The sequence below is a fragment of the Ricinus communis genome, chromosome 5 (genome assembly GCF_019578655.1).
Source record: "Ricinus communis isolate WT05 ecotype wild-type chromosome 5, ASM1957865v1, whole genome shotgun sequence".
NCBI classification, from domain to species: Eukaryota; Viridiplantae; Streptophyta; class Magnoliopsida; order Malpighiales; family Euphorbiaceae; genus Ricinus; species Ricinus communis.
This window is the reverse complement of record NC_063260.1, coordinates 29254815-29281676: the sequence shown is the minus strand read 5'-3', so window position 1 is coordinate 29281676 and position 26862 is coordinate 29254815. Positions and strand designations below refer to the sequence as shown.

General features: G+C 31.2%; 4 protein-coding genes across 11 annotated transcripts; all 4 read left to right on the top strand.

Annotated features, from left to right (window-relative positions):
- The first annotated feature begins 2312 nt into the window (after positions 1-2312).
- LOC8276057 (calcineurin B-like protein 9) lies at positions 2313-7695 on the top strand. The gene is made up of 9 exons (XM_015718228.3): positions 2313-2675; positions 3018-3200; positions 3931-4013; positions 4596-4655; positions 4979-5087; positions 5230-5282; positions 6369-6449; positions 7170-7282; positions 7422-7695. The coding sequence occupies exons 2-9, from the start codon at positions 3122-3124 to the stop codon at positions 7483-7485; spliced, it is 642 nt and encodes a 213-aa protein (XP_015573714.1). The 5' UTR covers positions 2313-2675; positions 3018-3121; the 3' UTR covers positions 7486-7695.
- Positions 7696-8764: 1069 nt separating this feature from the next.
- LOC8276058 (coiled-coil domain-containing protein 97) lies at positions 8765-11315 on the top strand. The gene is made up of 3 exons (XM_002517457.4): positions 8765-9091; positions 9176-9669; positions 10842-11315. The coding sequence occupies exons 1-3, from the start codon at positions 8926-8928 to the stop codon at positions 11118-11120; spliced, it is 939 nt and encodes a 312-aa protein (XP_002517503.2). The 5' UTR covers positions 8765-8925; the 3' UTR covers positions 11121-11315.
- A 326-nt stretch (positions 11316-11641) lies between these two features.
- Positions 11642-15362, top strand: LOC8276059. Its single transcript, XM_002517458.4, has 2 exons — positions 11642-12128; positions 15058-15362. The coding sequence occupies exons 1-2, from the start codon at positions 11772-11774 to the stop codon at positions 15085-15087; spliced, it is 387 nt and encodes a 128-aa protein (XP_002517504.1). The 5' UTR covers positions 11642-11771; the 3' UTR covers positions 15088-15362.
- A 1841-nt stretch (positions 15363-17203) lies between these two features.
- On the top strand, positions 17204-20547 carry LOC8276060 (casein kinase II subunit beta-1). Of its 8 annotated transcripts, none has more exons than XM_025157027.2 (6): positions 17204-17380; positions 17448-17677; positions 17755-17979; positions 18216-18310; positions 18406-18568; positions 20035-20547. In XM_025157027.2, the coding sequence occupies exons 1-6, from the start codon at positions 17370-17372 to the stop codon at positions 20163-20165; spliced, it is 855 nt and encodes a 284-aa protein (XP_025012795.2). In that variant the 5' UTR covers positions 17204-17369; the 3' UTR covers positions 20166-20547. The 8 variants fall into 8 exon arrangements, with proteins under 8 accessions (XP_025012795.2, XP_015573696.2, XP_015573697.2 ...); XM_015718210.3 differs by having other exon boundaries at positions 17205-17380; positions 17770-17979; positions 18201-18310; positions 18406-18571; XM_015718211.3 differs by having other exon boundaries at positions 17206-17380; positions 18406-18571.
- The last annotated feature ends 6315 nt before the right edge of the window (positions 20548-26862 follow it).

Below are 26862 nucleotides of genomic sequence, written 5' to 3'. Positions count from 1 at the left end.
TGTAATTTGATATATAGTATAAGTTATATGAAGAAAACTATATTTATTCTATTTTCAAAAATTGAATCCACAGCCACGAGGGAGACTTGACCTAATGCATCTTTTGGGACTTTTTCTTTTGCACATTCACACTGTACCATATAGATGCAGAGGTTTCAAATGCCAATGAGACAAGAGGCATGTGATCATGGGTTAGTGAATTTTTCTATTTCTGTGGATGGATGATTGCTAAATCAAGCTTCAATGTTGTCTAATGTTTTTTGTCTGCACTTAACTTGAATCTCTATTTCCTTTATAAATTACTCCAATAATTAAACACAAATCTCTTGTTCAGACCAAATGAGTTCACAGGCAAGTCCATATTGGCAAGGGTTGATAATGTATCAACAAGGATAAGTTAAGTAGTTTCTTAGTGGTTACCTTGACAACAAAATTAAATACTATCTTCTCATATTTCAGTTTTTAAAATATTTTAAATTTGTAATAGTCAAACTCAACTGTTCTATATTAGTTTTGCAACAAATTACAAATTTCATTTCGAATTTTAATAAATTAATAAAAAAATATTTTGATTTTTAGCTTTTAGTTATGTATATGTTATGAATAATTTATTTTCATTTTTAGCTGCAGTTAACGTCATTTATAATTTGTTAATATATATAACTAATGTAAAATGAATAACAATAGAATCGTAGATAGAGATAATAAGAATGATAATATACTTAAATGAAGGGTCAAATACATTCTATTTTTCGGGATTTGGCCTGATACATAAGTCAGCTTTTGTGTTTTTCTTATCATATTAACATCTTTTTGAATTCTAATAAAACTAATTATTAATTATATATTTACGTTTTAGTTAAAGAACTAAATTAATAATTGATAATTTTAATTTTAATTATTAAATTTAAAATTTCTTCAAGATTACTCTTTTTTATCAAGAATAAAATTTTATTTTTGACACAAGTCGGTTTTAATGTCTAACAAGGTTAATTAATTAATATTTTTTTGCTTACTTTTATTTTTATTTTTAAGTATAATTTAATTCTAAGAAAATTTAAATGCATTTAAAGCACTTATTTTTTGGAATAATATTATTAAATTATTATAGAAGTATATTTTAAACTATTAAATAAAATAAATAATTAAAATTTATTATTTTACTAGATACTAGACTAACTTGAATTAAGAATAAGATTTTACTATAATATAATTATAAATTAATTTTAGATAAATTTAATATTTAATAATAAGTTTAAGAATTAAATTATAATTTGAAAGTATCAATTTAGTCCTTAAACTAATCCAAAAGATAGTAAATTATTTTATTAAAATTTAAAAATATATAAATCAATCTATATATTAGATCAAATTTTAAAAATAAATAGTACTTAATTTTAATATTATGTTTGATTGAAATCGAATTACAATTTCATTTCATTTGAAAAATATACGAGAGATAAAGTAAAATAAAATAATAAAGTTGAAAGTATTCTAATATTATGAAATTTATTAACAAATTAAATGTCAAATTTATATAGAAATCTTATGTAATTTTAATAAAATTTAATTTAGCTATAAAATAATTTTATATAATTTTGAATATTTAATTTTAAATTAATTTATTTTATTTAAAGTATATAAAATTTATATTTATAAATTAAATATGGTCCAAAGAAATTGTAAATTCAGAAATTATAGTTAAGGATTGATTGATTATTAGATCAGTGGGCACCAGTATTGTTGGGACCATCTTTTGTACTTATTTAATGATTTAAATATAGATAATTAAATTCTTAAATGAAATAATATATCAAAAAACAGCACGACAGTTTTGGCTGACTATGCTTCCAGAGATCATCCCATGGACTCTCTATTCAATGGTCAATTTCTGTTCCACAAAAATAAATAAATTCAGCCGTCAATTTCAATTATTTTCTAACAATCAGAAGTCTTAATGTTTGAACATATTAATTCAAATTCATGCACGTTTTTAAATTAACTCTTCTTTCTTGCTTCCAATTATAGTTTTAATATATGTACGTTAATAAAATAAAATAATTAGATAATATTACTTGAATAATTTGAATTCTTTTAATTTATTAAATTGTTATTTTCTTTTTCAAAATTCAATGTCCGATTTAATAAACAGAATAAAATAGAATATTCGAAAAAGTAGCAATGAAGATTCGAGTGCTCTTCACTCTCTGCAAGATCACGTGCATATCACGTGCATCGGCTAAAATTCCTGTTATTTCCCATTCGTGTTGGCATCGGCGTCGCAGCCGTTTCTCACTTGGCTACTTTCTTTTTCTTTTTCCTTCCTATTTAAAAAACAGAAAAGAAAAAGAAAAGTCACTTTGATCAAATAATAGCCGCACGATCAAGCCCTATATAGCATACACACAGAGGGTCTGTTAACAACAACAGAAAAAGAATAAAGAAAAAAGAATTACATAAACAAAACTCTCTTCTCTTTTCTCTCTGTATATAAATCTGTGTGTTTGTGGTGTTATGCTGGTGTTTAAGAGGGATTTATCTGTTTGGTTTTACTAAAAAAAGGAAACGAAAATAAAAAATATATAAATAGTAACTTTTTCTCTTTAATCTTCATTTTCCCTTCATATTATATACGGGACGCAGCATTACATTACACAAGCCCTAGATTTTCGTCTGTAAGTTTCGATTTTTTCTTTTTTGTTTATTGATGTTTTCTTTTTTTTATAACTCCGTTTTGTATTTTTTCTTTTTTTTTCAATTGATATGTTTGCCTTTTGATGTTTGTTTGTTTGCTTGTTTGTTTCTATGTTATGTTCCTCTGAAATTGGAGGAGAAAAGAGGCTTTTTCTTTTTAAATCATTTGATTGCACTTGAGATGATGATAATAATACATCAGTAGAAAAAGGAGATCATTTTGGTCCATATTTGTTTCATGAGCATGCATTTTTTTGCATTACTGATTTAATTTTCGTTAATATGGGAAATTGTAAGTAATAATTTTTTTTGATGATTTGTAGAGAGTGGATTCTGGGCGTTGGAAGTGAAGGATTGGCCAGTGAAGGGGCTAGGCGTTGGAGTCTAGTGATTGGCCTAATTTTCTAAATTTCCTTCAAAACCAGCAATGGGCTGTTTTAGTTCTAAAGTGGCTAGACAGTTTCCTGGACATGAAGACCCAATTGCTCTTGCTTCTGAAACTGCTTGTAACTTCTTTTCTTTTCTTTTTACTGTCTCATCTCAATTTTACTTGATCCTTTTCTTTAAAATATTTTTGTTTTAGTGATTGCAGTTGTTTAATTTGCTTTACCATTTGTTTAAAGTTAACGTTTGGTGCTACTTGACCCAAAAAAGGGAGAATTGCATCCTTTGGTGAAATCAAAGATTTGTAATCTTCAGGCCTTCTCTTTTCTTTTGGGTTCGGTTCTTTTATTTTCTTTTGGGTTTCTTTTCTTTTTGTTGCTGATTTGAAATCTTTTGGTATTCGATATGCTTTGAAGTGGTCTTGAGTCAGAGAAGGGAGGTAACAAAAGCTAAAGATGTGCGGTCATATTGCTATTCTTTTATTATACATCTCTGTCAAGTTCCTTGATCCCAGGATCTCAAAATTACTGACTCTGAATTTCTTTTCCTTTTCTATCTTACAAAATCATTGAAGTTTTATTTTGTCAGACATTATCGCCACATTGCATTTGCATGGTTAAATCTACTGCAATTGTCTGTAAAGATTTTGCCGATTTGTTGGTTGACATTTATTCAGACTTTTAATCTGATATTGACCTAGACAAGTAAACAGTTTTAATTGATTTCTATACTATCAAGTTGGCATTTCTTTCATTGTTTGAATCTTCTTATACGCTGCATTTTCACGTGCAACTCTTTAGTTTAATGGCACGCAAGCGAACTGATATGTGTGCAATTTTTTTGATTCCTCAGTCAGTGTTAGTGAAGTTGAAGCACTGTTTGAACTATTCAAGAGCATTAGCAGCTCTGTTGTTGATGATGGATTAATAAACAAGGTATCATGCATTAGCACTCCTAATTTATACTTTTTTTCCTCTGTATTGGACTCGCCTCCTTTCTTATGAGCAATAATGCACACGGAAGCCTTATGTGTTTGTCTAAGTGTGTGTTTCCCTCATTGCTTTTATCTACTTACATATAATATGTATTCTAAATATGTTAGCTGTATTGCCATAGAAAACCGTTGTCATTTAGATATCATTCCAAATCAAGCTGTCAACTTCAATTACTTTCCTGCTTGCAAAAAGGATCTTATTATGATTTTGAGTTTAGCTTACTTAGTGATGATGTTTGGGAACTTATGAATCTAGATATAGCTTGTTCGATTTGGATAATTATGATTCTGAATTTGATGATTTTGGCCCTCACAATAATGATTTGATAATTGTGTAGCACTGTAATATAAAATATGTTGTATAATTATTTTAATCAGGCCTCTTGAATTTATAAATGTGTTTAGGGATATGGTACTTTGTGCATAAAATGATAAAATAGAATGTCTAATAGTTCTGCAAATGCGACTTTAAATTATAGAGTTCAATTGTAATACTAAAGTTTTGTTTTTCTTGCTCATGCAGGAGGAATTTCAATTGGCTATTTTCAAGAATAGAAAGAGAGAAAACCTATTCGCTAATAGAGTATTATTCATTCTCTCTTTATTCTGTTTACAAGGAAAATGAATACTAGAATAGGAAAAAAGAATTAAATCTGATTTTATTCTATACACATTATTACCTCAACTTTGATGTCTTTAATTAGGCTTGATACTGAAATTCTATCCACGATGACGTTTCTTTTGTCATATGAACAATAAGAAAATAACTCTACTAATTGTGATATGATCAATAGTTAAAATGACTTGTAAGGTTTGTATCTCTATTGAATAAGCAATAGAAACATTGTCATTGCCTCCTTTTCGTTCACTGGTATATGTTTTGATGTTGGAATATTTTGCATGCAGATCTTTGATCTCTTTGATGTAAAGCAAAAAGGTGTAATTGATTTTGGTGACTTTGTCAGAGCACTCAGTGTATTCCATCCCAATGCCTCACAAGAAGAAAAGTTAGATTGTAAGTAGAATCACATTATACAATGACCTTCAAATGCATTGACTTTGTAGTACTGCTATGTCATTGTTCTCTGCATTATCCTCGCAACATCTAGCATTTCAATATCCTTTTACTTACATGTAACATTTTGAATCCGTTGCAGTTTCCTTTAGGCTTTATGATTTGGAGAATACGGGATTTATTGAGCGGCAGGAGGTACAATGACTCATTTTATTGCCTACAAATGTATATAGTTTGGTGATAAATCTTTGTCTTGAACATTAAGCTTTTGGTTTAAACATGAAAATCAAATCTATTAGAATCCTTGTTGACAATTGTTTGGAACTTCTGTAGCATTTGTCATTTGTTGTTTATTTCCTACTGTTAGTGAATTTTCAGTGGGGCTTCTGAAACATAAAAATACGTGGCCAATTTTCTTTGCCATCTTTTAATGGATTGTTAGCACTGTGTTTATGCTAAGATCCTTTATCAATGCTAAATTAGTTTCATGCTCTGCTGGAGTTGGTTTCCTCTCGGTTTTTTCACTGTAATTCTGGCCTCTCTGACTCATAACAAGCTCGACTGGAGGGAGCCTACTCTGGATAAGAATCTAGTGAGGCTACTTTGTTCTGTTACCCCTTTTGTTTTTCTTCTTTCTGGATGAGTCAAGGTTACCAAGCACTATTAGTTGGTTTCTCTTCCTTGTAGTATGTCCGAGTGATCTCTGAGCTGAGTTCTTGGCATAATTGGATGAAGTGGGTAGAGGTCTATATGTGTATAATTTTCATAGCATACATTGCTTCCAATATGGAATTGCCTGCTACTTTCACTGTACTTGTCCCTTCTTTTTGTGACTTGGTACATAAAAAGAAAATCATATATATCTTTTTTTCTATATCAGTTAGGAGATTCTTGTTTCTGCATAAAACAGAACAGTAAAATATGTTTCTTTAATGGTCTATTTTTGATTCTACTGCTGCAGCCAATTAACTTTAGCAGTATGCTTAAATCCTGCTGAGTAAATTTTGGTTCTTGGAAATTCATTCAATGTTTTAGATTTTATATGTTTTCAAAATGCTTGTTTGAGCACAATGTGATATGTCGTTGCTCTATCTAAATGATTTTTCCTGCATGACCTTAACTACATGTTCCTTTCAGTTTACTACCTTAATAATTAGTAAGAACTTCAAATATAATTTTATTGAAGAAGGTCTATCACATCATTAAGATTTGTTTCATTTATATGATTGTCCTTTTATGAAAACTTCTTGCAGGCATCTTCATTATATGTGATTTTGGCAGGTTAAACAAATGTTGATTGCACTCCTTTGTGAATCTGAAATGAAGTTGTCAGATGAGACTATTGAGATAATTCTTGATAAGGTCAGTTAGTGCCTTTGAATTAAAACTTTTAACTTGCTTAAGGTTCTTATTTTTCTCAATAGGAGTTTGTTCTCAATGAACCATTTACATCGGGGTTTCAGATGTTGGCCACTGTATACGTAATTTTCATTCTGTATCCATTTTTGCCTTTTCTCACCTGTTGGTTTACCTGTCATTTCACAACAAATAGGTTAATTGCTTAGTCCATTGCAGGCATCGTCATCACCATTACACTATATATACCTTTCAAAAGAAAATATTTAAAAAAATTTTTGGTAGTGCTAGTCATGCATCACTTTGGCTGACATATGAGGACTGCAATTTAAGTCCTTCTTACAACTTAGTTGGGACCACTACCATACAATAACAAAAAATGTTCTAAATTTATAATTCTGATGTTAATTTAGAAGTACTTTAATTCAGGGTCCTGATGGATTATAATGGAATAAACATGTTTTGCCATCAGCTTTGTCATGGAGCACAAAAGTTAAAATATCACTCTTCTGAGCTTCATACGGCCCTTTATTTTGTTTTACTAGGCATGCATTGCACTTGGTCACTATTATGTAACCTAGTAATAAACATACAAAAAGGTTTATGTTTGTAACTTGGATTCCATGCTGGTATGCACTTGTGACTCGTGCTGGTACAAGCTTATTCTATTGGTTTATTTTAATTAACCACAAATTCCTATTTGGTTTCCAATTTTTGTTGATATAGACTTTCTTGGAAGCTGATGCGGACAGTGACGGGAAGATAGATAGGTCTGAATGGAAGAATTTCGTTTGTAAAAACCCATCCTTATTAAAGATTATGACCCTACCCTACTTAAGGTAATGTCGTAAAGACTATTCTCTTTTAGTAGTCTAGTCCGATTTTCTTTCTAGACTTGTGTAATTTGTTCTTTATTATCATTATTAATGTTAGTGGTTTAGTAAGTGTTTTGATTCATTGGGTCTCGACTTGATGCAGGGATATCACAACAACATTTCCAAGTTTTGTTTTCAACTCTGAGGTGGATGAGATCGCTACATGATAAAGATGAGAAAATAACTTTTGGGATGTGGGTTTTTTTTTTTTTTTTTAAATTGATTGAAGAAGAATGTTGCTCCCAGGTGAAAAAGATAGGTGTTCGAGTAAAATTAACTTGAATGATTTATCAACTGTAAAGCACCAATTTTCTAATTGACATCTTCTGTCCATTTTTCATGTTAATAATAGTAGGTTTATATAGCGAGTTCATTTATCATGCTCTAACATACATTTGTGTTTTTGTATGATCTGTCGACATTATTACATGCTTTACGGTATCATTTATCCATAAGGATATAAGATATGAATGAGTAACCCAGTAGATGAGGCTTGAGGGTAGTATTTATCAGGTCTCAGGTGCAAAATCATTCTTGGGTGGGGGTGGAAGGTTTTCCATAACTACAATTCTATTTAGTTGGTTGGTTTGAGGGGTTCCTGAAAAACTTTTCAGGATAATAACAATAATAATAATAGCTAAAAAGAAAATAAGGCTTTCAGCAAAAGAAAATTTGTTTGAAGAATTCTAATGGCTTTTTCGATGGATAATTAAACGTTTCACCAGATGCATGTATACTATATCACAACTCGCCCATCCTTCTCAATGGTGATCACTTCTTCCATACTTCTGAAATTTGATTTACTTACCCTAATACCAGTCAAGAGGGTTATCTTAAACTTGTGTGAAGGGGCTAAATAGATTTAATTTCTTTTTTTTTTTTAATAAATAGGTTCACAATTTTTATTTAAGGACTAAATGACTCTAAATTGTAATTCAAAACACACGTGTAGCTCACTTTTTATTTATTACAAATTGTAATAACAGAAAAAAATCAACATTTGATTATGGATTTGATTTTATTTTTATATAAAAAAATCGATATGCAGATGGTTTAATTTTTATTTGTCTTTTACTATTAATAAAAGAATTAGTTATTTTCTATTTCAAGAGTGTATAATATACTTTCTTGACCAATTTAGCCCTTAGATGTATAGGTCTATTTATTAAAAAAGAAATTAAATTTAACTTGTTTAGTCGCTTAGCATTCGTCCCTAAGTTTTCTCTCTTGTAACGTCAGCACTTAGTGGAATCTATCCTTTGGGATTAAAAATACTATATAATTAATAAATTAATTTATTATATTTTATAATTAAAGTTACTATTTAATTAAAAAATAATCTATTATTAAAAATAAAAATTACACGTAGTATATATGTATAAATATTAACTTTTATTATATACCCGATATAAATATACAGATAAAATGAATTATGTCTCATTATTTTTATATATTAGATTATCTTTAAACGATGACATTAGCAAGGAAGAGGCTGATGGTCACCGACTCCGCCGAGAAAGGCAAAGCGTATGAACAACACTCAAATTCGACAGCAAAAGAAGAACCCAGACAAATTAAGGAGGAACATACAAATTTCATAGACCAAAATGCAGGGAACAGTAAATAAAGAAGCAATGGAGAGCATAGCACGGAGGCTATCAACGGTCGAAAACCTCTACTTCCCTTTCTCTCTCCAATCCAACGCCTCTAGTCCCGCTCAGCGCCAGTCTCTCCTTCTCGACCTTCTCTTCCGAGACGCCGCCGTTTTCTTAGGTACCTCTAATTCTTCTCACTTTAATCTTTTGTTTAGTTCTAACAACAACATGAACGTAGCTTATGTTTGGTAATTTAATTTAGAGCGATACGGTGCGCAATTAACATGTGAAGAACTTGAAGAGTTTGATACGCTAAAGAAGGATTACGAAATAAACTGGCACTTAAAGAATTTAAGAAGCAAGATGGCTCCGACTACTGAGGAGTTAAAATCAAGGTCGGTGAGGGTGAAGAATAGGAGATTGGCATACTTAAATAGATTGATCAATGATGGGAGTTATTTTTCAGAGGATTCTATGAGGGAAAGAGAGCCCTATTTGCATCATGAGTTTGTAGGCAAGTTTCAGGATCAGACTGCTAGGGGTATGGCTAGGCCTGGGGAGCGCTGGTCCGAGACTTTGATGAGGAGGTCAGAAGAGGCCATTTTGGTTTCCAAGATTAGGGCGGAGCAGATGAGGTTGGGTGTCGATGAGAGGGATTGGGTTGGGAATGGAATGAACCAGCAAGAAGAGGAGGAGGAAGAAGACGAGGAGGATGAAGAGGAGAATGAAGTAGTGGGGAATTCTCATTACGGTCAGGTAAATTGTTTATGTTTCGGGAATCAATCATATGCTGGGATTCATGTGATTTGTTGCACGATTTTGTTTCTTTTGATATGCATCATGTTTTTTTTACGTTGAAAGACTTGAATTCAAGAACCATGACAGGACCATCCCAAACATGAAAATTGACTTTATTTGAGTCGAATTCTTGTATTTTAGACTTTCCAAACACTATGAACATGCGCCTTATTTAGGTTCACCAATCATTTACTTATGGCTTGTGCTATTGTGCCCCTGTTTTTTACTAGATTCTCGTTATAATATCTGAATCAAATCTATCTTTGTCTGAAGAGTTTCATCCTTTTTGGCCTCAGTTCTTGGTCCTCTTGACATAGTTCTTAAAGTCATGGTTTCTAATTTAAAACACTTTATAAATTATATTCCCCAGCCTTATGCATTGTTCTTCATAAATGCTTTTTTGGTTGTGCTATGTCTTGCCATGGAATGACTAAAAGAATGCAAGTTATTTGTGCATTGTTTTAATGCTTTGCCTTTTCTTTTACTCATCTAGGCCAATGGTTTTTTATATTGCAAATAATTATTAGCTTGCAGCTTCTCCAACTGTATAAAAGCTGAAATTCTTTTGCTGCTTTGGCAGTAGCCTTAGACATGAGCTTTTCAGTTCACGGTTGTTATTCTTCATACTATAATGGAAGTTGCCTTTCTGTCACTCAATTGTGCATTCACTGTCTCATTAGAAGAGAGAAAGAATGGTTCACCTAATTGTGTGTTATATCTCTCTCATACTCATTAGAAGAGATAAAGAAGGTTCCAGTCAACTGTGTGCTATAGCTGTCTCATTAGAGAGAAAGGTCTTTTAGTTTATAAGTGGCTATATCTTTATTTGGATTATGTCAATCCCAGATTAGATAATGTTGAGTTATCATGACTGATATTCATACTGTTGTCTGGCAGTCTTTCACTCTAATTGCATTTAAAATTATAGGATGTTGGTGCTAGTTTGCTACAGTCTGGTTTCTTTATGCATGTGCATAGTAATCTATTCAATAATTTTCTTTCAGAACATGTTCCAAGGATGATTGACCAGAATTTTCATGGAAGAATTTAAATCTGTTATTTGTAACCCTTTTGATATAAGTACCTGGCTGTTTCTTATATAATGAGAATTTTGCTTTCATCACCTTCAGATGCTTGATGCTCCCAATGTTGCCCCACAAATCAGAGAGCAGCGGAATGAGGGAGCAAGTATATCATTAGAAGAGAAGGAAGATATGATGAATCAGTTTACCTACATTATGCACCAAAAATTTCTTTCAGGGGAAGATCATCAGCACTTAGATTACTCAAAAATTGATGACAATGAGACCTTGGACGATCACTGGCTTAGGGAAGCTAATGACGACGCTGAGGATAAGTATTTTGCTGGAGATGAAGATGATTATGATGATCAGACACAGCTGCATTGACTATGCTGCTAACCCTTTTACAGCATATACTTTCCTTTTGTAGATAAGCACTCTTATGTTTCCTGTTTCAGTGAATGATCTGATCTGGATTGTGTTTTAATTGCTCGTGGTTTTCATAGCTTAGCAGAGTATATAGCAGGAGAGTGAAATGACATTTGCTAAACTTAAATGGATTCAGAAATTTATTTATTTTTATTCTCCTGTATAAGAAATCGTATTTAAGGATCAATCCATGACATTGCTGACCTCATTTGTTAAGCATAATTTCAACAAAAGGTAATTGCACAGAATAGACTGCATGCTCGAATAGGTATAAATGTAATACACTAACAAAAGCGCATTGCTCGACGACCGCCCACCAGCTTTCCCGACGACCATACGCGAGTCCGGGGTGGGGCTGAGGATGTTGAAACGCAAGTCTGATTATTTCAGAATAAGGATAAAACTAACATTATCACAGCCCAAGTCTTATTGGGCTTCATGAAAAAGTTCAGAACTGATAAACTCAAGTACCCAACTACCGCGGTCGGCCTCTCCTTCCTTCTCCTTTATAATAAACCGCATATCGCGTGTTTAATAAAAGAGTGTTTGCATTTCCAGTGGAGCGAGATACAGTAATAATTTATAATAATAATAATAATAATATAGAAGATGTTGAAGTTCCTGTCGAAGGTAAAAATTGAATTCAATGCCCTAGATCCACGCACAGCATCATGCCTGGAGTTTCTAGCACAGTGCAACGCTCGCAAAGCCAAGGAATCAAATCCCGCATGCCAACTCTTAGTCAAGCGCCGAACTGACGACCACCCGCCCCAAATCACTGTCACTTTTGTTAACGGTGTTGAGGAGGTCTTTGATGGTACTACCGTTTCTGCTCAGACTATTAGAAATATGATTTTAGAGAAAGGTCAGAGTCTTGAGACTGAACAAATGTTTCGTGAAGCTGGTGAGAAATGGCCTGTTCTTATTCCTGAACATGAGCTCCATCAGTCATTTCCTGGTACCAAGGTCTGTTTTTAAATTATAATTAATTTCATCTTCTGTTTTTTTTTTTTTTTAAGTATTTGCATTCTGCTAATACAAATAAAAGGCACTTAGGGTTTTGGGACTTCTGAGATATCGGGTCGAGTTTCTTTGACATCAAATACTAATCATCTTATGCTAAAAATGCCAATCTTTCTACATTTTTCACTGAACTTCAAAATTTCATCAATTTTTATGACTCCATTCACTGCTCGATAAGCCAAGCGGACCTAGGATGAAACCCTGTCCGTATGTTGTTCATGGATAATATTTGATTATTTCATTCTATATGGGAAATGGATCCTTTTAAATAATCTGATAATGTAACACCCATATCCCAACAATATAATAATGGGAAATTTATTTAGCCGTAATGCTATTAGTAACTTTATAGAAATCTTGGAGGGGTTAGTTTGAGGAACAATAATCACAATGGAATATAAAATAATAGTTAGTGGTGAAAATAAAGGGAGAATTTAGAATGCAATAGTAGTTGCAAACTCGATGATATTGAGGAAATAGTGGAAACATTCTGGAATGAGGTTGCATTCAAAAGGAAAATAGAAGGGAAGAATGTATGAGGTAGTTGACTGGAGTGAAGGAACAAGGTGCTGTGTTTTAGGCAGAAAAAGTAAAGGAAAGAAACTATCTCCTTTCTTCTTTCTTTTCAGGGTGAGGCCATCTGATCATTCATTGTCCTTTCAATGCTACCAACCTCCAATAAGTATCTTTCAGAGAATAACAGCCCACGCCAACTGTCTTTTACTGTTCATTAACCTGTCACCGTCACCAATCACCAATTATCTCCCCCTTCAAGTCGTTCGGTCTCTATTATCAATGCTACACAGGCAACTCACAAGTGACAGAGAGTAAAACTCAAGTTTCATGATTATTTGAGACACTGACCTCAATCTTTGGCTTCATTATTGCTGGTAAGGCTTCATAATATTCCCTAAGCCCTCATTCATACCCTTAATTATCTCATCCAATGACGTCATGGAGGTGGACCCCTCTGCATTAGCCAAGACACATGAACAGTAGCCAACTGACTCAACTTCCTCCATTCCTTCCATTTGTGGTAATCAGCACTAAATTAAGGTTGGCCAGAAAGACTCCCAGTCTTATTGGTATTTCTCATGACAAGCTTGAAATGAATGCTGATTGCTGATTTTGCCAGTTAGAATTGTGTTTCTGGTGATCTATGCAGTAATTGTGAGGATTTGGTAGCTAAGATTTTCTATTCTAAAGTGTTTGGATCATTGGCCTGTGCACGTTGTCTTAATTAGAAATTCTGATAGCATAATTTAAAGTTTGTTCCTCAATGAATAATTACTTGTGAATAGAACTGTAGGAATTTTCCCATGCCAAAGCAGCTGTGTACCTCTGAATAAGAAGCATTAATAAGCAAAAAGATGGTTGTCAAAGCTGATACCGATTTATGAAAATAAGGGAGCTTTTTGCTTTAATTGATAATAAGGTACCCGTATGATGGTTGGAAAGTGTACTTGAAGTTTTGAATTAGAAAGTGATTTTGCATCAGTTAAATGTTGCACCATTGTTTCAGTTATGAATGTATGATTTATATAGGACTTACGTATGGAAATCTCTTGTTAGCAAATGATTGATTGATGTACTTGCTTCTCTTTTCTAATAGCTAGGCAGCTGCTTTTTGGAATGGGAAGAGGTTGTGAGGAGACTATTTCATCATTCTATATTTATATGCTCTAGGGGTTTCCAGGCATCATCAAATCTTTTTTATGAGCAAATGTTACGTGCTTTAGTGTTTCTTAATATTACTATAGTCAATTACATATTTTCAGTATTATTAGTTTTTAGGCTTTGGAGTATTGCTTAGGGCAGTCCGCGGCTTTATTTTTTTGAGTGTTCAGATTGATTATTTGTGATATTTCCCATCCATCTGCAGCTTACATTAAATAAGGTAAGAACTGAATTTCAAATTTTCATGTCGAAACAAAAATCATTTGGTTGGCATTGTTAAAGAAAAGGTCAGTGAAGAAAAAGAAGGGAAGAAGCTTACTAGGTGATGTTGTTGCTTCTGCACTGAACCTGCTATCTGGTCGTATAGCTGTTTACCAAATTTAATGAGATTGTTTGGTGGCAAAGTCGGCAACAAAAAATCCTTTCCCTTAATGCAGTCACTGATGCTTGGGAAATGTCTTTTCTAGTTCCTTGCATCATATTTATGTGCATATAATGTATTATCGATAGAATTGCTGGCCATTATAATTAAGTTATGCATTAATCATCCTAATTGTTTTATCCCCTTGTTGGTGAGTATTTTGTTGTGAGACAACTTGGAGAATGTGTATCCAGTATGTGTTAATTTACAAAACAAGATTCTTGTCTTGTGAGACAACTTTAATAATGAATGCATGTCCACATGTGCCTTGTAACTATGTAGTAATTGCCACTTTTAGCTCTACCCACTAGAAGTTTAAACCCCAGGTACTTGCAGGGATGGCCTTTCAGAAAAACAGTTACCAAGAATTCTCTTATCCATAATAGCTGCAATTATTGTTTTCTTTTGAACCCCATATATCCAAGTACTAATGAGCCTACTGTGGTTTCTCTGCTATTGTGCTATTATTCTGCATCAGGAAACAAGGAAAAAGATAGAAATAGAAATATAGCATTTAAGTGCAGCAATCACGATGTTTATGCAAAAATGTCTATTACCATCCTGGTGAATTACATTCTGCCTCAGACATGTTTCCAGTATTCAAATGGCAAAGAAATTGCTTCCATGATTCACAAAGGCTGCTGCTCACTGATTTACTCTTACAATCTATTACAGCTTATGTTACTTTATATTTTATCACGGCTCAATTTGCCTCTCTTTGACCCTCTCTTTTATTTCATCTCCTAACGCCTTTTCTTCCATCTCCTCTCACAGCCAAGGAAAGCAGAAGAGAAGAAGCAGTAACTACGTGCTGTCTGTTCCATATTTTGGCAGGGATGACTCTGGATGCCCATCTGCGACAGTGCAATGAATCTAAATTTATCGATCATAAGAAAAAGATATAGGTCCCTTTTTTGAACTATATCCATACTGGGAAGAGTCAAATGTTATAATGCTCTGTTCAACTGTGGACTATCTTGGGCAAATCCTCTCTATGCAACGAGTTAAATGTATTTTTGAATGTACCAATCTTGAGACTACTTTCATCTTTGAGCTGTTTCACTTTGGCTTTCTGCTCATGTTTTGGCGTTCTTCTATTGCTTGCTTCTGCGTGTTGGCATTTTCTGATACTTTCGAAGCTTGATAGACGAGTGTATTCTCTCTTTTAAGCTAGAGAGAAAGGAGATCATATTTATAGGCAGAAAAGAGATTTTGTGAATTGCATCTCCTCGATGTAATAAGTGGCGCCCCTGTCACTGTCTATCAGGTTCATTTTACATCTCAGCAATTTATTAATAAAATGCGTGAGAAGCGGAATGTACTTTGACATTTATGGGCGTCGATTTCACAGGGATGTTTCTGATATTATGTCTGAAGAATCTGAGGGTGTTGCATTTTTAAAGACGATCAATCGTCTGAACTTGATTTAAACAAATTAGTACGTGTATTAATTCTCATTTAATATTTAACTTCAAGTAGTCTTGTTGTATATATATATTCTAGTTAGTGTTAAATATTAAATGTATGTATTATAGCTAGTTGATAAAAATTATAAAAAGTAAGGTGTAATAAAAGATATTAAATTTATTTATTAAACAAAACAAAAAAAAAGGTGCAATTTGGCACCTGAACTTATTGTTAAAGACCAAATCGATTGTTTTTGACCTTTTGGATAAGCCCTCCAATTTTAGTTCAAAATCAGTCCTTTTCTTTTTGAATACGATGAGAGCATGACATTTGCAATATTCTTATTGAATAGAAAATCATTCATTGAGAATATAATTTGTTAAAAGATTACATAAATAAGCCGCGAACACCACGGGTTATTAGTATTTACATTAATCCTTTTAAATAGAAAATCATTTATTGAGAATATAATATATTAAAAAAAAGTATATAAATAAGACGCCACTACCACAAGTTAATAGTATTATCAGCCAGCCACCATCGGTGTTGTAATATCATCTTTCGATCCTTTTGATGTTGTGGTGCTGCCTCAATGGTAATAGGTTCAACAATAATAAATGACACTTTTCATAATTGAATTAATTTATTTCAGGTAATAACAATTACTAAATCTATTATTGTGGTGTATATATCATCATCTACAACTATAAATTGCACTACAACTTTTCACTATTATTGCAAAATATTGTAATTAGACCCCTTCTTTCTCATAAACAAATTATACAAATAAAAATAAAATTAGTATAAACTAAAAATGAGAATGATATTCATGCTTCAAGTGTTCAACTACTTCAATTACAAACCATATTGCAATTGTTCACTGTTATTCAAAGATATTGTAATTAGATCCTTTTCTCATCAGCAAATTTCATAAGAAAAAAATCTGCAAACAAAATATGAGAATGATATTGAAGTCTCTCAAGTGGTTATTCATGAAAAAGTCAAAAAAAGTAATTTGAATAAATAAATAATTAGAAAAAATCTATATCTACCTTAAACTTTTCTTTATTGTATTAATTAAAGAAGATATTTTTGCAAATTCAAGTTTAACATGATTTTGAATATGAAAGAATAAGAAGTAAAGGTTAAAGAAGAAGAGTTTATAGATAATGGAAGAGAAGAAGGAGAAAAAATAGAAAGAGATAAATGAGGGTATTAAATTATTTAATATAAAAAATAATTTGATTAAGTTTAATATCTTAATTTAAAATTTCCATAAAATTCACATGCTATCCTATAAACTATGGTGCAAGCTCTCTCAAATAAATCAAATTTAGAGAATTGTGGCTAAAATGATTCAAAAAAATAAAAAGGACTGATATGATCTTTAGCAAGAAGTTCGGGAGTCAAATTGAACATTATTCCAAACAAAATGTCACCAATAATTGCTCCTTTTAAGTTCTAATTCTAAGAGATAACTTTAAAAAAACATAAGATTTTCAACCGGAAAAAAACATAAAATTAAAAGATATTATCGTCTGTAAAGGAGAATCCAAAAAAAAAAAGATCTTAGGCGAAAAACTGAAATAAAATAAAAAAAAAGAAAATGAAAACCCGATAGCTGAAGCACACAGTTCATTATCGCTCTCTCAGAGAACAAAACCCTAGATTTTGGGTCAATGAATTTCAGGTAATCATGAATCGATGATTGATCGTGGTAGAGCATAGCAAATAATAATAAGAATAAAAATGTACAGAGAGCGAGGGATAAGTGGGTCGAAGATGGAAGTGGTGGTCGATCGGAAACGAATCAACGATGCTCTTGATAAGCATATTGAACGATCTTCTCCTTCTACTTCAACACTAATCAAAGGCAAGGATTATAAGTCTTTTCTCGTAGGGAAGCAGCATCAACAACAATCTCAACCGTCTGATTTTAACGATGATCCATTCTCCAAAAACAACAACAACAACAACGCCTCTGATGGTTATTGTCGATCTTTCCGTTTTTCTAATTTTTTTTAGCTTTTTCTGTTTGTTATTAATTTGTGCTGGTGATGACAGAGGCATCTGAAACAGACAGTGAAGAAGAGTCAGATGTGAGCGGTTCTGATGGGGATGATGACACATCTTGGATCTCATGGTTTTGTAATCTGCGTGGAAATGAATTCTTTTGTGAAGTTGATGATGATTACATTCAAGATGATTTTAACCTCTGCGGTTTAAGCAGTCAAGTTCCTTACTATGACTATGCCCTTGATTTGATTTTGGATGTTGAATCCTCTCATGGTAATAACTCTTACTGACTCAGAGTCATTTCAATCATTAAAGCTAATGTCTTTTCTTGACGCCATAGAACATTACTGCATCTAATTTTATTTTAACATTTTCTTCTTGGAATTTGCATTGTATGTGAATCTATATATATATATATATATATAGACAGATAGAGGTCCATGCCTGTGGCCTTGATCACTTAATTGATTTTTTCTGGCAATTGATTGCGATAGGGGATATGTTTACAGAGGAACAGCACGAACTAGTTGAATCAGCAGCAGAGATGCTTTATGGTCTGATTCACGCCCGATACATTTTGACTAGCAAAGGGATGGCAGCTATGGTGAGACTTTTCATTTAACATTGTCATCATGTCTATTATGATTTGGTACAATTAATATTAATCACCAACTCATGCTGTTGAGACTTGTTATACAGCTGGACAAGTACAAGAACTGTGACTTTGGGAGATGCCCAAGAGTTTACTGCTGTGGCCAACCTTGCCTTCCAGTTGGTCAGTCAGATATTCCTCGGTCAAGCACTGTCAAAATATGTTGCCCTAGATGTGAAGATATTTACTACCCGCGATCCAAATATCAAGGTAGTATCCTTTGTTTCTTACTACCTTCTTCACTGCTTATAATTCATCTCTCGCATTTAAACAGGATTTTCTTATGCCACTTTAGCTGTCATGTTGGCCTGGATTTTGATTCTTGTTTTTCCAGCTAGCATGATAATTTCAAAGGGGCTAAGAATTGTGAGTTAGAGTTGTAAATATTATATGTAGGTCTTTTCCCAGGAATCCTTTTTTCGTTTTTTTTTTTTTTTTTCCTTCTCTCTAGGTTGCTTTATTCATTTGCTGATGTTCTTTTGTAAATGCCTTAACATTTACAATATGATGGTCATTTTGTTTGGGTAACCAGCTTCTAATGCATTGTGAAGTTGCTCTCCATTATCTTTGTTTCTCTTTTGCTTATTTTCTATTTTTCTTAATACACTGGTAAATCCGCCTAAACCATGTGATGCTTATATTTACACCTGCGAACATGTTTTCTTAACCCATTTTAGAACTCAGGCTCTCTGGTGTATTAGTTGAACTCAAACCCAAACATGGATTAACATTTTAAAAATAGAGAGCTCAGAGTTGTATAACCTCATGTAGAAGGCTCAGCATACATTGAGATCTTGTTAATATTTAATATCTTTTGTTGTTGTTTTAAAATACTCTATTATGGACTGAGCTTGAGCTGGAGCTTTATTCAAGCCAAAACATTATAGCGAGTGTGCTTGCTCAAATATTTTGCAGGCATGCCATATTCACAATGGAATATGTAAATAGCCTCCATTATTTTTCTTCAGAATCTTTTGGATAGTTGCGCGCGCACACACACACACACACCACTTCCATTTGTAATTGTTCATCCATCTTGGAACTTTGATATATTTATGTTCGTTATCGTTTTAGATATTTTTTATAATGCAGCTTTGAGAAGTCCACAAATAGTTTAGTAATGGACTAATTTAATCTGAGTCCTCATCATGGTAAGATAAATAAATGATGAAGTTGGCATGGATGTGTAATTTAAGTAATCATACCAAATTGTTTATGCAATAGAAACAGTTAAAAAATTTCGAAATGCTTCTTTGTGCCCCTGAATGTGTATCGATTAGTCAATTTAACATCTTAACTTTTGATTTAACCTAATAGACATTTGAATTCTGTTTTATGATAACATTTTAAGTACCTTTAGTTTTGTAATTTAACTTAATATGCTGAATTTCTTTTAATAATATTTAAACACCTAAATTTTAGAAATGTGGTTGAATGAAGTCATATGTCAAGAAGTGTTAAAATATGATAAAGAACCAAGTTGAGTTGTTATTAGGTTACATTAATTTTAAGGTGTTAAAGTTATTAAATGATTAAAATATATGGGTATAAGTATGCAAAATTGAAAATTAGATGTTTTATCATTTAATTAATATATGCCATATTCTCATGTTTATGGCTCACTCTATGTTTTGGTTATACTTTAGTATTTCTCAAGTTTCCTTAACCCTATTTAGACATTGATGGAGCTTATTTTGGAACAACATTTCCTCACCTGTTCTTGATGACATACGGGCACCTCAAGCCACAAAAGCCGTCACAGAGCTATGTTCCAAGAGTATTTGGGTTCAAGTTGCACAAACCGTGACAGTGAAAGTTGGAAGCTTCTTCGGCTGAGAGTTTGGAATGTTAAATTTCAGAAGAGAATCAATATCTTATGTTCAAGTACCAGAAAGAAAATATGCAATCATGTTGAGGAAGTAGTCTTCAGATTTTAGTTTCTTAAAAAGTAGTTTAGCTTCTTTCAATTCTCAAAGTTGCAAATTAGCAACTTTGTCTTTTCTTTCGTAAAGTAATTTTACTTACATCTCAATTAGCATGAGAGGGAGAGAGATACTGGCAGTATTTCAAAACTTTGTCCTGAGATACTATAATTTTGTAATGCTCTGCTTGGTGGTTGCTTTATTCTAAGCAAATGAATTTTATGTTAATACGTTAAATGTTGTTAGAGCACTGAGATTTTTATATTATTGCGTAGTATCAATTAATCTAGTTTATGTTTCTCCTCTCTTGCTTATAATTTGATGAGGTTCTATTTGCAGGATATTTGTTTTACCCCTGGTTGAGATGGGTGTTTGGCCTGTTTTAATTATTATTATAGATAAGTTTTTAGTATTTAGGGTGGTTAGCTAAGCTCTGGGCTTGGGGAAAAGAAACTAAAGAATGTAGAATTTGTGTTTTAAGTTTTTACTTTGCCTGCTGCTTTTTCAATTTTCGCCATCTAGCTGTTCCTGAGGTTGATGATTTAGGTTCATTCTTGAGGTTAGAAAGTAATAGTTTTACTTGTGGGTGACTAAAGACAAATTAATGAGAAATAGGCAAAGATTAGGATTTGTGCATTTTCCTTTCTCTAGCTCCCATGGTGATGTTGGAGTATATTATCTTTGACTAGGCAATTATGGAAGTCCATACCTGACATGAACATGATACTATTATTTCTGGAACATTCGATTTGCCGCTTGTGTTTGTCTTTTGTTAGCATCTTTCTTTTTTTCTTCGTTTTGGTTAAGGGCTCTCTATCCATTGGTGTTACTCATCAGGAAATTCTTCAAAATTTCATTGCATCACCAGTTACCTCTTTCTCTCTCTCTCTCTTTTAACATGTACACCAATATTTTCTCATTACTGTTGGTTTAGCAGCTAATAGCATCATGTAGAATAGAACCTCCAAATGATTAAGCGAGGATTGGAAACCATTATTGTTTTATCAGAAGTGAACTTAGCCAAGGGATGAGATAGAAGGGCCGCAATCAAACAAAGGATTCTTGATTGATCATGCATTTCTTGAATTCTTTGTCTGCTACCCTTATTATTTGGGCTAACATCCCGCATTACTGCTAATCCATATTTGCTGAGGTTTAGGCAGAAGCATTTGATTCAGAGTTCAGGGACCTCTTCATATCTTGTGAAATCTACTTATTGACGCAAGTTTATAGTTTGAAACAGATATATCAAATTGGGTTTGGTTTGTAATCTGGATTGTGTTTTACCTTGTTCAATTTAGTTTGCCCTGAAAAGATCATAACAAACCCTATTTAATTTCATTTTGATGATATATTTTGGATGAGCATGGCAAACATTTTGCATACCCACAGAACTACTTTTAAGCTTCAATGTGACTATATTGAATCAGTCGGGCGTGAGAAAACAGAGGACACTTCTAGGATTTCTTCTTCATAAGTAAAGTTTATTTGAAAAGCGAAGCACGACAATAAGAAAATTTTAGTTAATTTTTACATTTGAAAAACTCATAATTATCAAAATTATAATTTCAATTTCTTCGAAATAACATAAAAAAAAGACTCAACTCATCCAAAAAAAAAAAATGACTGATCATTCGAGTTGTTCCAATTCATTGATTTAAGCTTCTGTAAATTTTTAAAAAAAATATATAACATAATTTTACAATTATTTTATGAGTTCCACTATTAAAATTCCAAAAGTATTTTTCTTTTCTTACATACATATTGGTGAAATAGGAAAAATATTAATTATTGAAAATTCAAATTCAAATAAATCTCCTGCATTTCACAAAATTACTTAAACTCAACTCACTAATAAGCAGTTAAAGTTTTAGTTCTTGAAATTTATATGTCAAGATATATTTTTTTGTAAACTACAAAATTAACAATTTAGATTAGTCCGTAAAAAAGAAGATAAGTTCCTTTATACTTTCTGTAGTAAGAGCAACCAAAACTTTTCTATATATCAAATTTCTATAAATAGTAGGGACCTGCAAAATTTTCATTATATTTTCATGTTATGATATTTTATCACTTTAATCCTTCAACTTTTATGTTGTAGACCAATTTAACCTCTCAAAAGTTGAGATTGTATATTTTTTTATTGAGATAATAAGCATTTAAACTTCATTTTTACAATTTCTTAAATACTTTTAATTTTCGTAACCTAACAAGCACTTGAATTTTGTTAAATAATAAAATTAGAACGCCTACGTATATTGCACGTGAACATATTAAATGAAACCGCATATGAAAAAGTATTTTAATATTGTAAGAAATATAATTTGAAATGTCTATTAAGTTATATCAAAAGTTAAGATGTTAAAGTGACTAAATAGTCAAAATTTAAGTATTCATATATGCATTTGACTTAAAATAGCAAGGTCTAAAATGTATCTTATAACAATTCTCATAGGCATTAATATTTAACTCAAATATTCTTACAAAATTATGTTTCTTCATAAAATATTATTTGATAATTCTTACAATACATAATATATATCCTTTATTTAAATTTAAAGATAATAATTTAGCAGAGACATATTTATTAGGGAAAATAATTATTGAAAGGTTTGTTTGCATGTGGTGTTCACTGTATGGTTTCTGTTGGTACGTCTTTGATTTTGATCTTAGAACATTGATGTGCCCACACCAGCCAAACCAAGTAGGGCTTAAAGTGAAAAGGACTTGAGACCTTTAGAATAAAAAACATGTTTTAAACTCAATTTTTTCTTGGATAAACATTTGTTCCATAAAATTTAATATATTTGCTTTTCTCTTTTAATAAATATTTCCCATTACTTCCTATCCAATACCATAAAACCTGATAAGTACAAATTAGAAGGTTGCTTATTATTATTATCTTACTAATAATGTTAAACAATAATAAGGTTGCAAAATGAACATTATAACAATAAATGAGCAATAAAGGTAGCATCCCTTTTAGAATTCAACTAATAATTGGACATGAATCATGATATGTTGCCCCCATATGGGTCATACTTGATGTTGATAACTTGATATTGCACAAAAAGAAAAGCCTCCAATGAAAGCTTTATGGCTAGATAAAGGGATTGTAACTAAAATTCTAACAATTAATTTTTATTCTTATTGATCAGTAATATATTATCAATTTTCACTACATTCATCCTGATAGCAACTTTTATTTATTTATTTAGAACATTGTAATTTTAATTCACCTTATCATAATTTTTAGTTTTTTTTATTTATATTTTAAGTTTAATAGTTAAAAAATTAAATTTATAAGTTTCTGACTGTTTTTATTTATTTATATTACAGTGGTATGAAGTATAAAACATTAAAAATTGAAATATAATATATGAAATAGCAGAACATAAATAACTTATATCATCATTAAATTTATCCAATCTTGACTAAAATTATAAAATTAATTCGACTTTTACCAAAATCAAAAGAATTGATAACAATTGTCAAAATCAAATAAATTTAAATTTTCTTACCATTAAGCTTTGATTCTAACTTTTTAAAATGTATTTACTTTAGGACTAAGAAATGAAAGTTCCATTTTCGTCTTAAACGAACTCTGATTCTGTCTATTGAGATTATTCAAAATAATATATCCTTATTAACTATTAAATTGAAAGTGATTATGATAGAACACCTTTTGTTTTATATAAGTCCTCTTATCTTTTGAAATTCTTAATTAAAAAGTCACAATCTTGTTGAAAATGAAATTATCAAGAGAAGGTTGTATTAATTCATAGTATCAAGCAATAAAATCCCAAATTCTAAAAAAGAAAAAAGAAAAAAACAATAAATGCCAATTCCATCCCTTTCTCATGTTTCCAATTTCTACTTCTCCAATCTCATTATCAACACCCGTGTACACATGAGGAAAAGACCATGACACCTAGAGAAAGAGAAACTGTTCACTTTTTTATTTTTATTTTTTAATTTTGTTTGAACCCAAAGCAATAAGACATTGCAACTTGGACAGACACATGATGTAAGTAAGTGTCCTATTAAAAGATTGGGGGACACTGGGAAAAGAGTTGTATCATTTAAGACCATCAAAAGAAAGAGGCAAAGTTGGATAACTACAAACTAAAACTAAAGCCACCAAATTGCAAAATCATAAAAAATATTTATATGGTTTCTCATTGTCCTTTTCCCAGATGGATACTAACTACCACACATGACACATTAGCACTCAGCTCATCTCTCTATGCTAAATAGACTGTTTTCTTAGAAAAACTTAATCCATATCTTAGCCTTGAGTTTAAATTCTATCCACTGAGTGTCTATTTCTTCTTCTTCTCTTTTCCCCCCCTTTTCTTCTCTTCTTTAAGCAATGTCTTAGGTTTGTTCTTTGACCTTGAGAAATTAGAATGTGTTTATCATCAGTTTATTATCCAAATGTGCTTTGAATTGTTTGTATTAAGGTTGAAAATTAGAACAATTCTTTTAATTTCTTTTCAAGAATTCTATCAACCAGTCTTACTTCTCAAATTACAAACACTACCACCATCTCTTGGATTAATTAGAAAATTTAATCTCATAGCAGTGTATAAAAAGAGCCAAATTAGGGTTTGATAATACGAATTTGATTCATTAATTAATTAGTTGTCATTTAACATTTAAAGTTAATTGCAATCCTATTGCCTATTATTATTTTTTGAATAAATAATGTGATAGATTAACAAAAAAAAAAAATGTATGATTTTGAGTTTGGCTCATTGATTTTAATAAATGACAGTTGTTTGTTGACTAAAGTTCTTGCAATTTAGAATGAGAATTTGCGTACATATAATAGTAATAGGAACAAATCTTGATCCTTGCAAGGTATTAAGACTATTTAAATGAGTCTCAAGCTAATGAAAGACAAGTTTTATTCATTTTTCTAAGAATAAATAAAATATAAATTCAAACCTTTTGTTTCGCTATTAATATAAAATAAAAAAGACTCTAGCAAGCTAATCCACTAAATATGTTGTTAACTAAGGCTTAGAATCTTAAACAATTAGCAGACTATTAAGTGGCTTTTCTAAGAAATTAAGAATCATTTACACATGCTATCTATGTTTCTTGTTAATTTCTTGTAAATAATAAATGGATTATAATCCTTCTTAGTTATTATAATAATAATTAATTTAGTTCTTGTAGTGCATCTCTTGGAGACAATAGAAGAATTTGAAATATGAAATAGTTTCCAAGTTATTTTACTTATGTCAACATCCACCCACTCCAAAAAGAAAAAGAAAAAGAAAATGTCAAATTGGAAACACAATATTATTAGATTAGATTAGTGAATAACAAATTCTAACCAAGGTTTTAGGTATTATGCAATGGCTCATTGGGTGGTTTGAACTTTTCCATCTTAAATTATTAGATACCACATTCTAATAAAGGGTTGTTTGTTACTAATTTTTTAAATGTTTGAGATGGAAATTATATTTAATTTGAATTCTATATTGGTGGAGGTCCATATATATATATATATGAATTTTAAAAATTAATTATTTTTTATAGATTAAATTTTTTTATTAAACTTACATGTAAAAGTTTAAGGCAGGCATGGCTGAACTTAATTGAGCTTATGATTTAAATAGGTTGCTTGCGACTTAAATAGGTTTATGCTGAATTAAAATTGTAAGCTGAATTAATGATATAAGTTTCTTGATTTGAATCATTTATAAGAAAAAGAATCAGGTGACAATTACAATTAACAAATAACTCTTTAAATAATAGTATCCAAATTATAATATGCCTTTGGATTATTTAAATTCAAAATTTAATATTAGCTTATTCTTATTGATGGATCCCAGCACCCAACCAAATAAGTTTGGATTATTGCAATGTTCAACTTTTTAGATGATTGCCAATTTTACTTTTAACTGTAAAAGGCTTTATAGCTAAATTGCCCCCTTGAACTTATTTTTAATAGGCAATCAGCCCAAAACTTTAACTTGCCTAAATTAATTAATTAATTGTGGCTAATTTACACGTGTAATAAAATTAATAGTGTGAAATTCAAGCATATACTAAAATTATAAATATATTATTATTTTTAATTTGTCTCCTTTGATCAAGTATTATAGAATTAAAAAAAAAAAAGAATTTTCCCAAAATTGATTAAATTTGCAATTAGTGAACAAGGAATTTTTAATACTTGCCAGCTCCCTCTACTATTACTGTATGTATGTGTGTAATATGATATCATTTTCTGTTAAAATTTGGACCTAATCAGACACATCTGGCAACTTTCTTTCTTTCTTTTGTTGTTGTTGTTTCTTGGAAAGAGCTAGGAAGTGATTGCAGTGAAAGTGAGTTCAGGCGGCAATTTGCATTTTAAGCCACTTGTAAAATGGAGCTTTTTTCCTTAAAATTTGTTTTGTCTTTCTACTTTTTAAATTGAGCAAATATGATTTTATTTTATTTTTTTAAAAAACAGATATAATAAGATTAAATTGGAAAAGTTAATCAATAGAGTGGCTTATCTGTAATTACAATTAATTAGGGTTATTTTGGTAAGGAATTCACTGAATTACATAAAAGTCATCT

Coding starts and splice junctions, on each gene's coding strand:
- LOC8276058 (XM_002517457.4), top strand. CDS start 8,926: ATGCAGGGAACAGTAAATAAAGAAGCAATGGAGAGCATAGCACGGAGG. Junction 9,092..9,175: donor AGACGCCGCCGTTTTCTTAG/GTACCTCTAATT, acceptor AATTTAATTTAG/AGCGATACGGTGCGCAATTA. Junction 9,670..10,841: donor GGAATTCTCATTACGGTCAG/GTAAATTGTTTA, acceptor CATCACCTTCAG/ATGCTTGATGCTCCCAATGT.
- LOC8276060 (XM_015718207.3), top strand. Junction 17,678..17,754: donor CAACAACAACGCCTCTGATG/GTTATTGTCGAT, acceptor TGGTGATGACAG/AGGCATCTGAAACAGACAGT. Junction 17,980..18,200: donor GGATGTTGAATCCTCTCATG/GTAATAACTCTT, acceptor TGATTGCGATAG/GGGATATGTTTACAGAGGAA.
- LOC8276059 (XM_002517458.4), top strand. CDS start 11,772: ATGTTGAAGTTCCTGTCGAAGGTAAAAATTGAATTCAATGCCCTAGAT. Junction 12,129..15,057: donor AGTCATTTCCTGGTACCAAG/GTCTGTTTTTAA, acceptor CTCCTCTCACAG/CCAAGGAAAGCAGAAGAGAA.
- LOC8276057 (XM_015718228.3), top strand. CDS start 3,122: ATGGGCTGTTTTAGTTCTAAAGTGGCTAGACAGTTTCCTGGACATGAA. Junction 3,201..3,930: donor TCTTGCTTCTGAAACTGCTT/GTAACTTCTTTT, acceptor TTGATTCCTCAG/TCAGTGTTAGTGAAGTTGAA. Junction 5,088..5,229: donor ACAAGAAGAAAAGTTAGATT/GTAAGTAGAATC, acceptor AATCCGTTGCAG/TTTCCTTTAGGCTTTATGAT.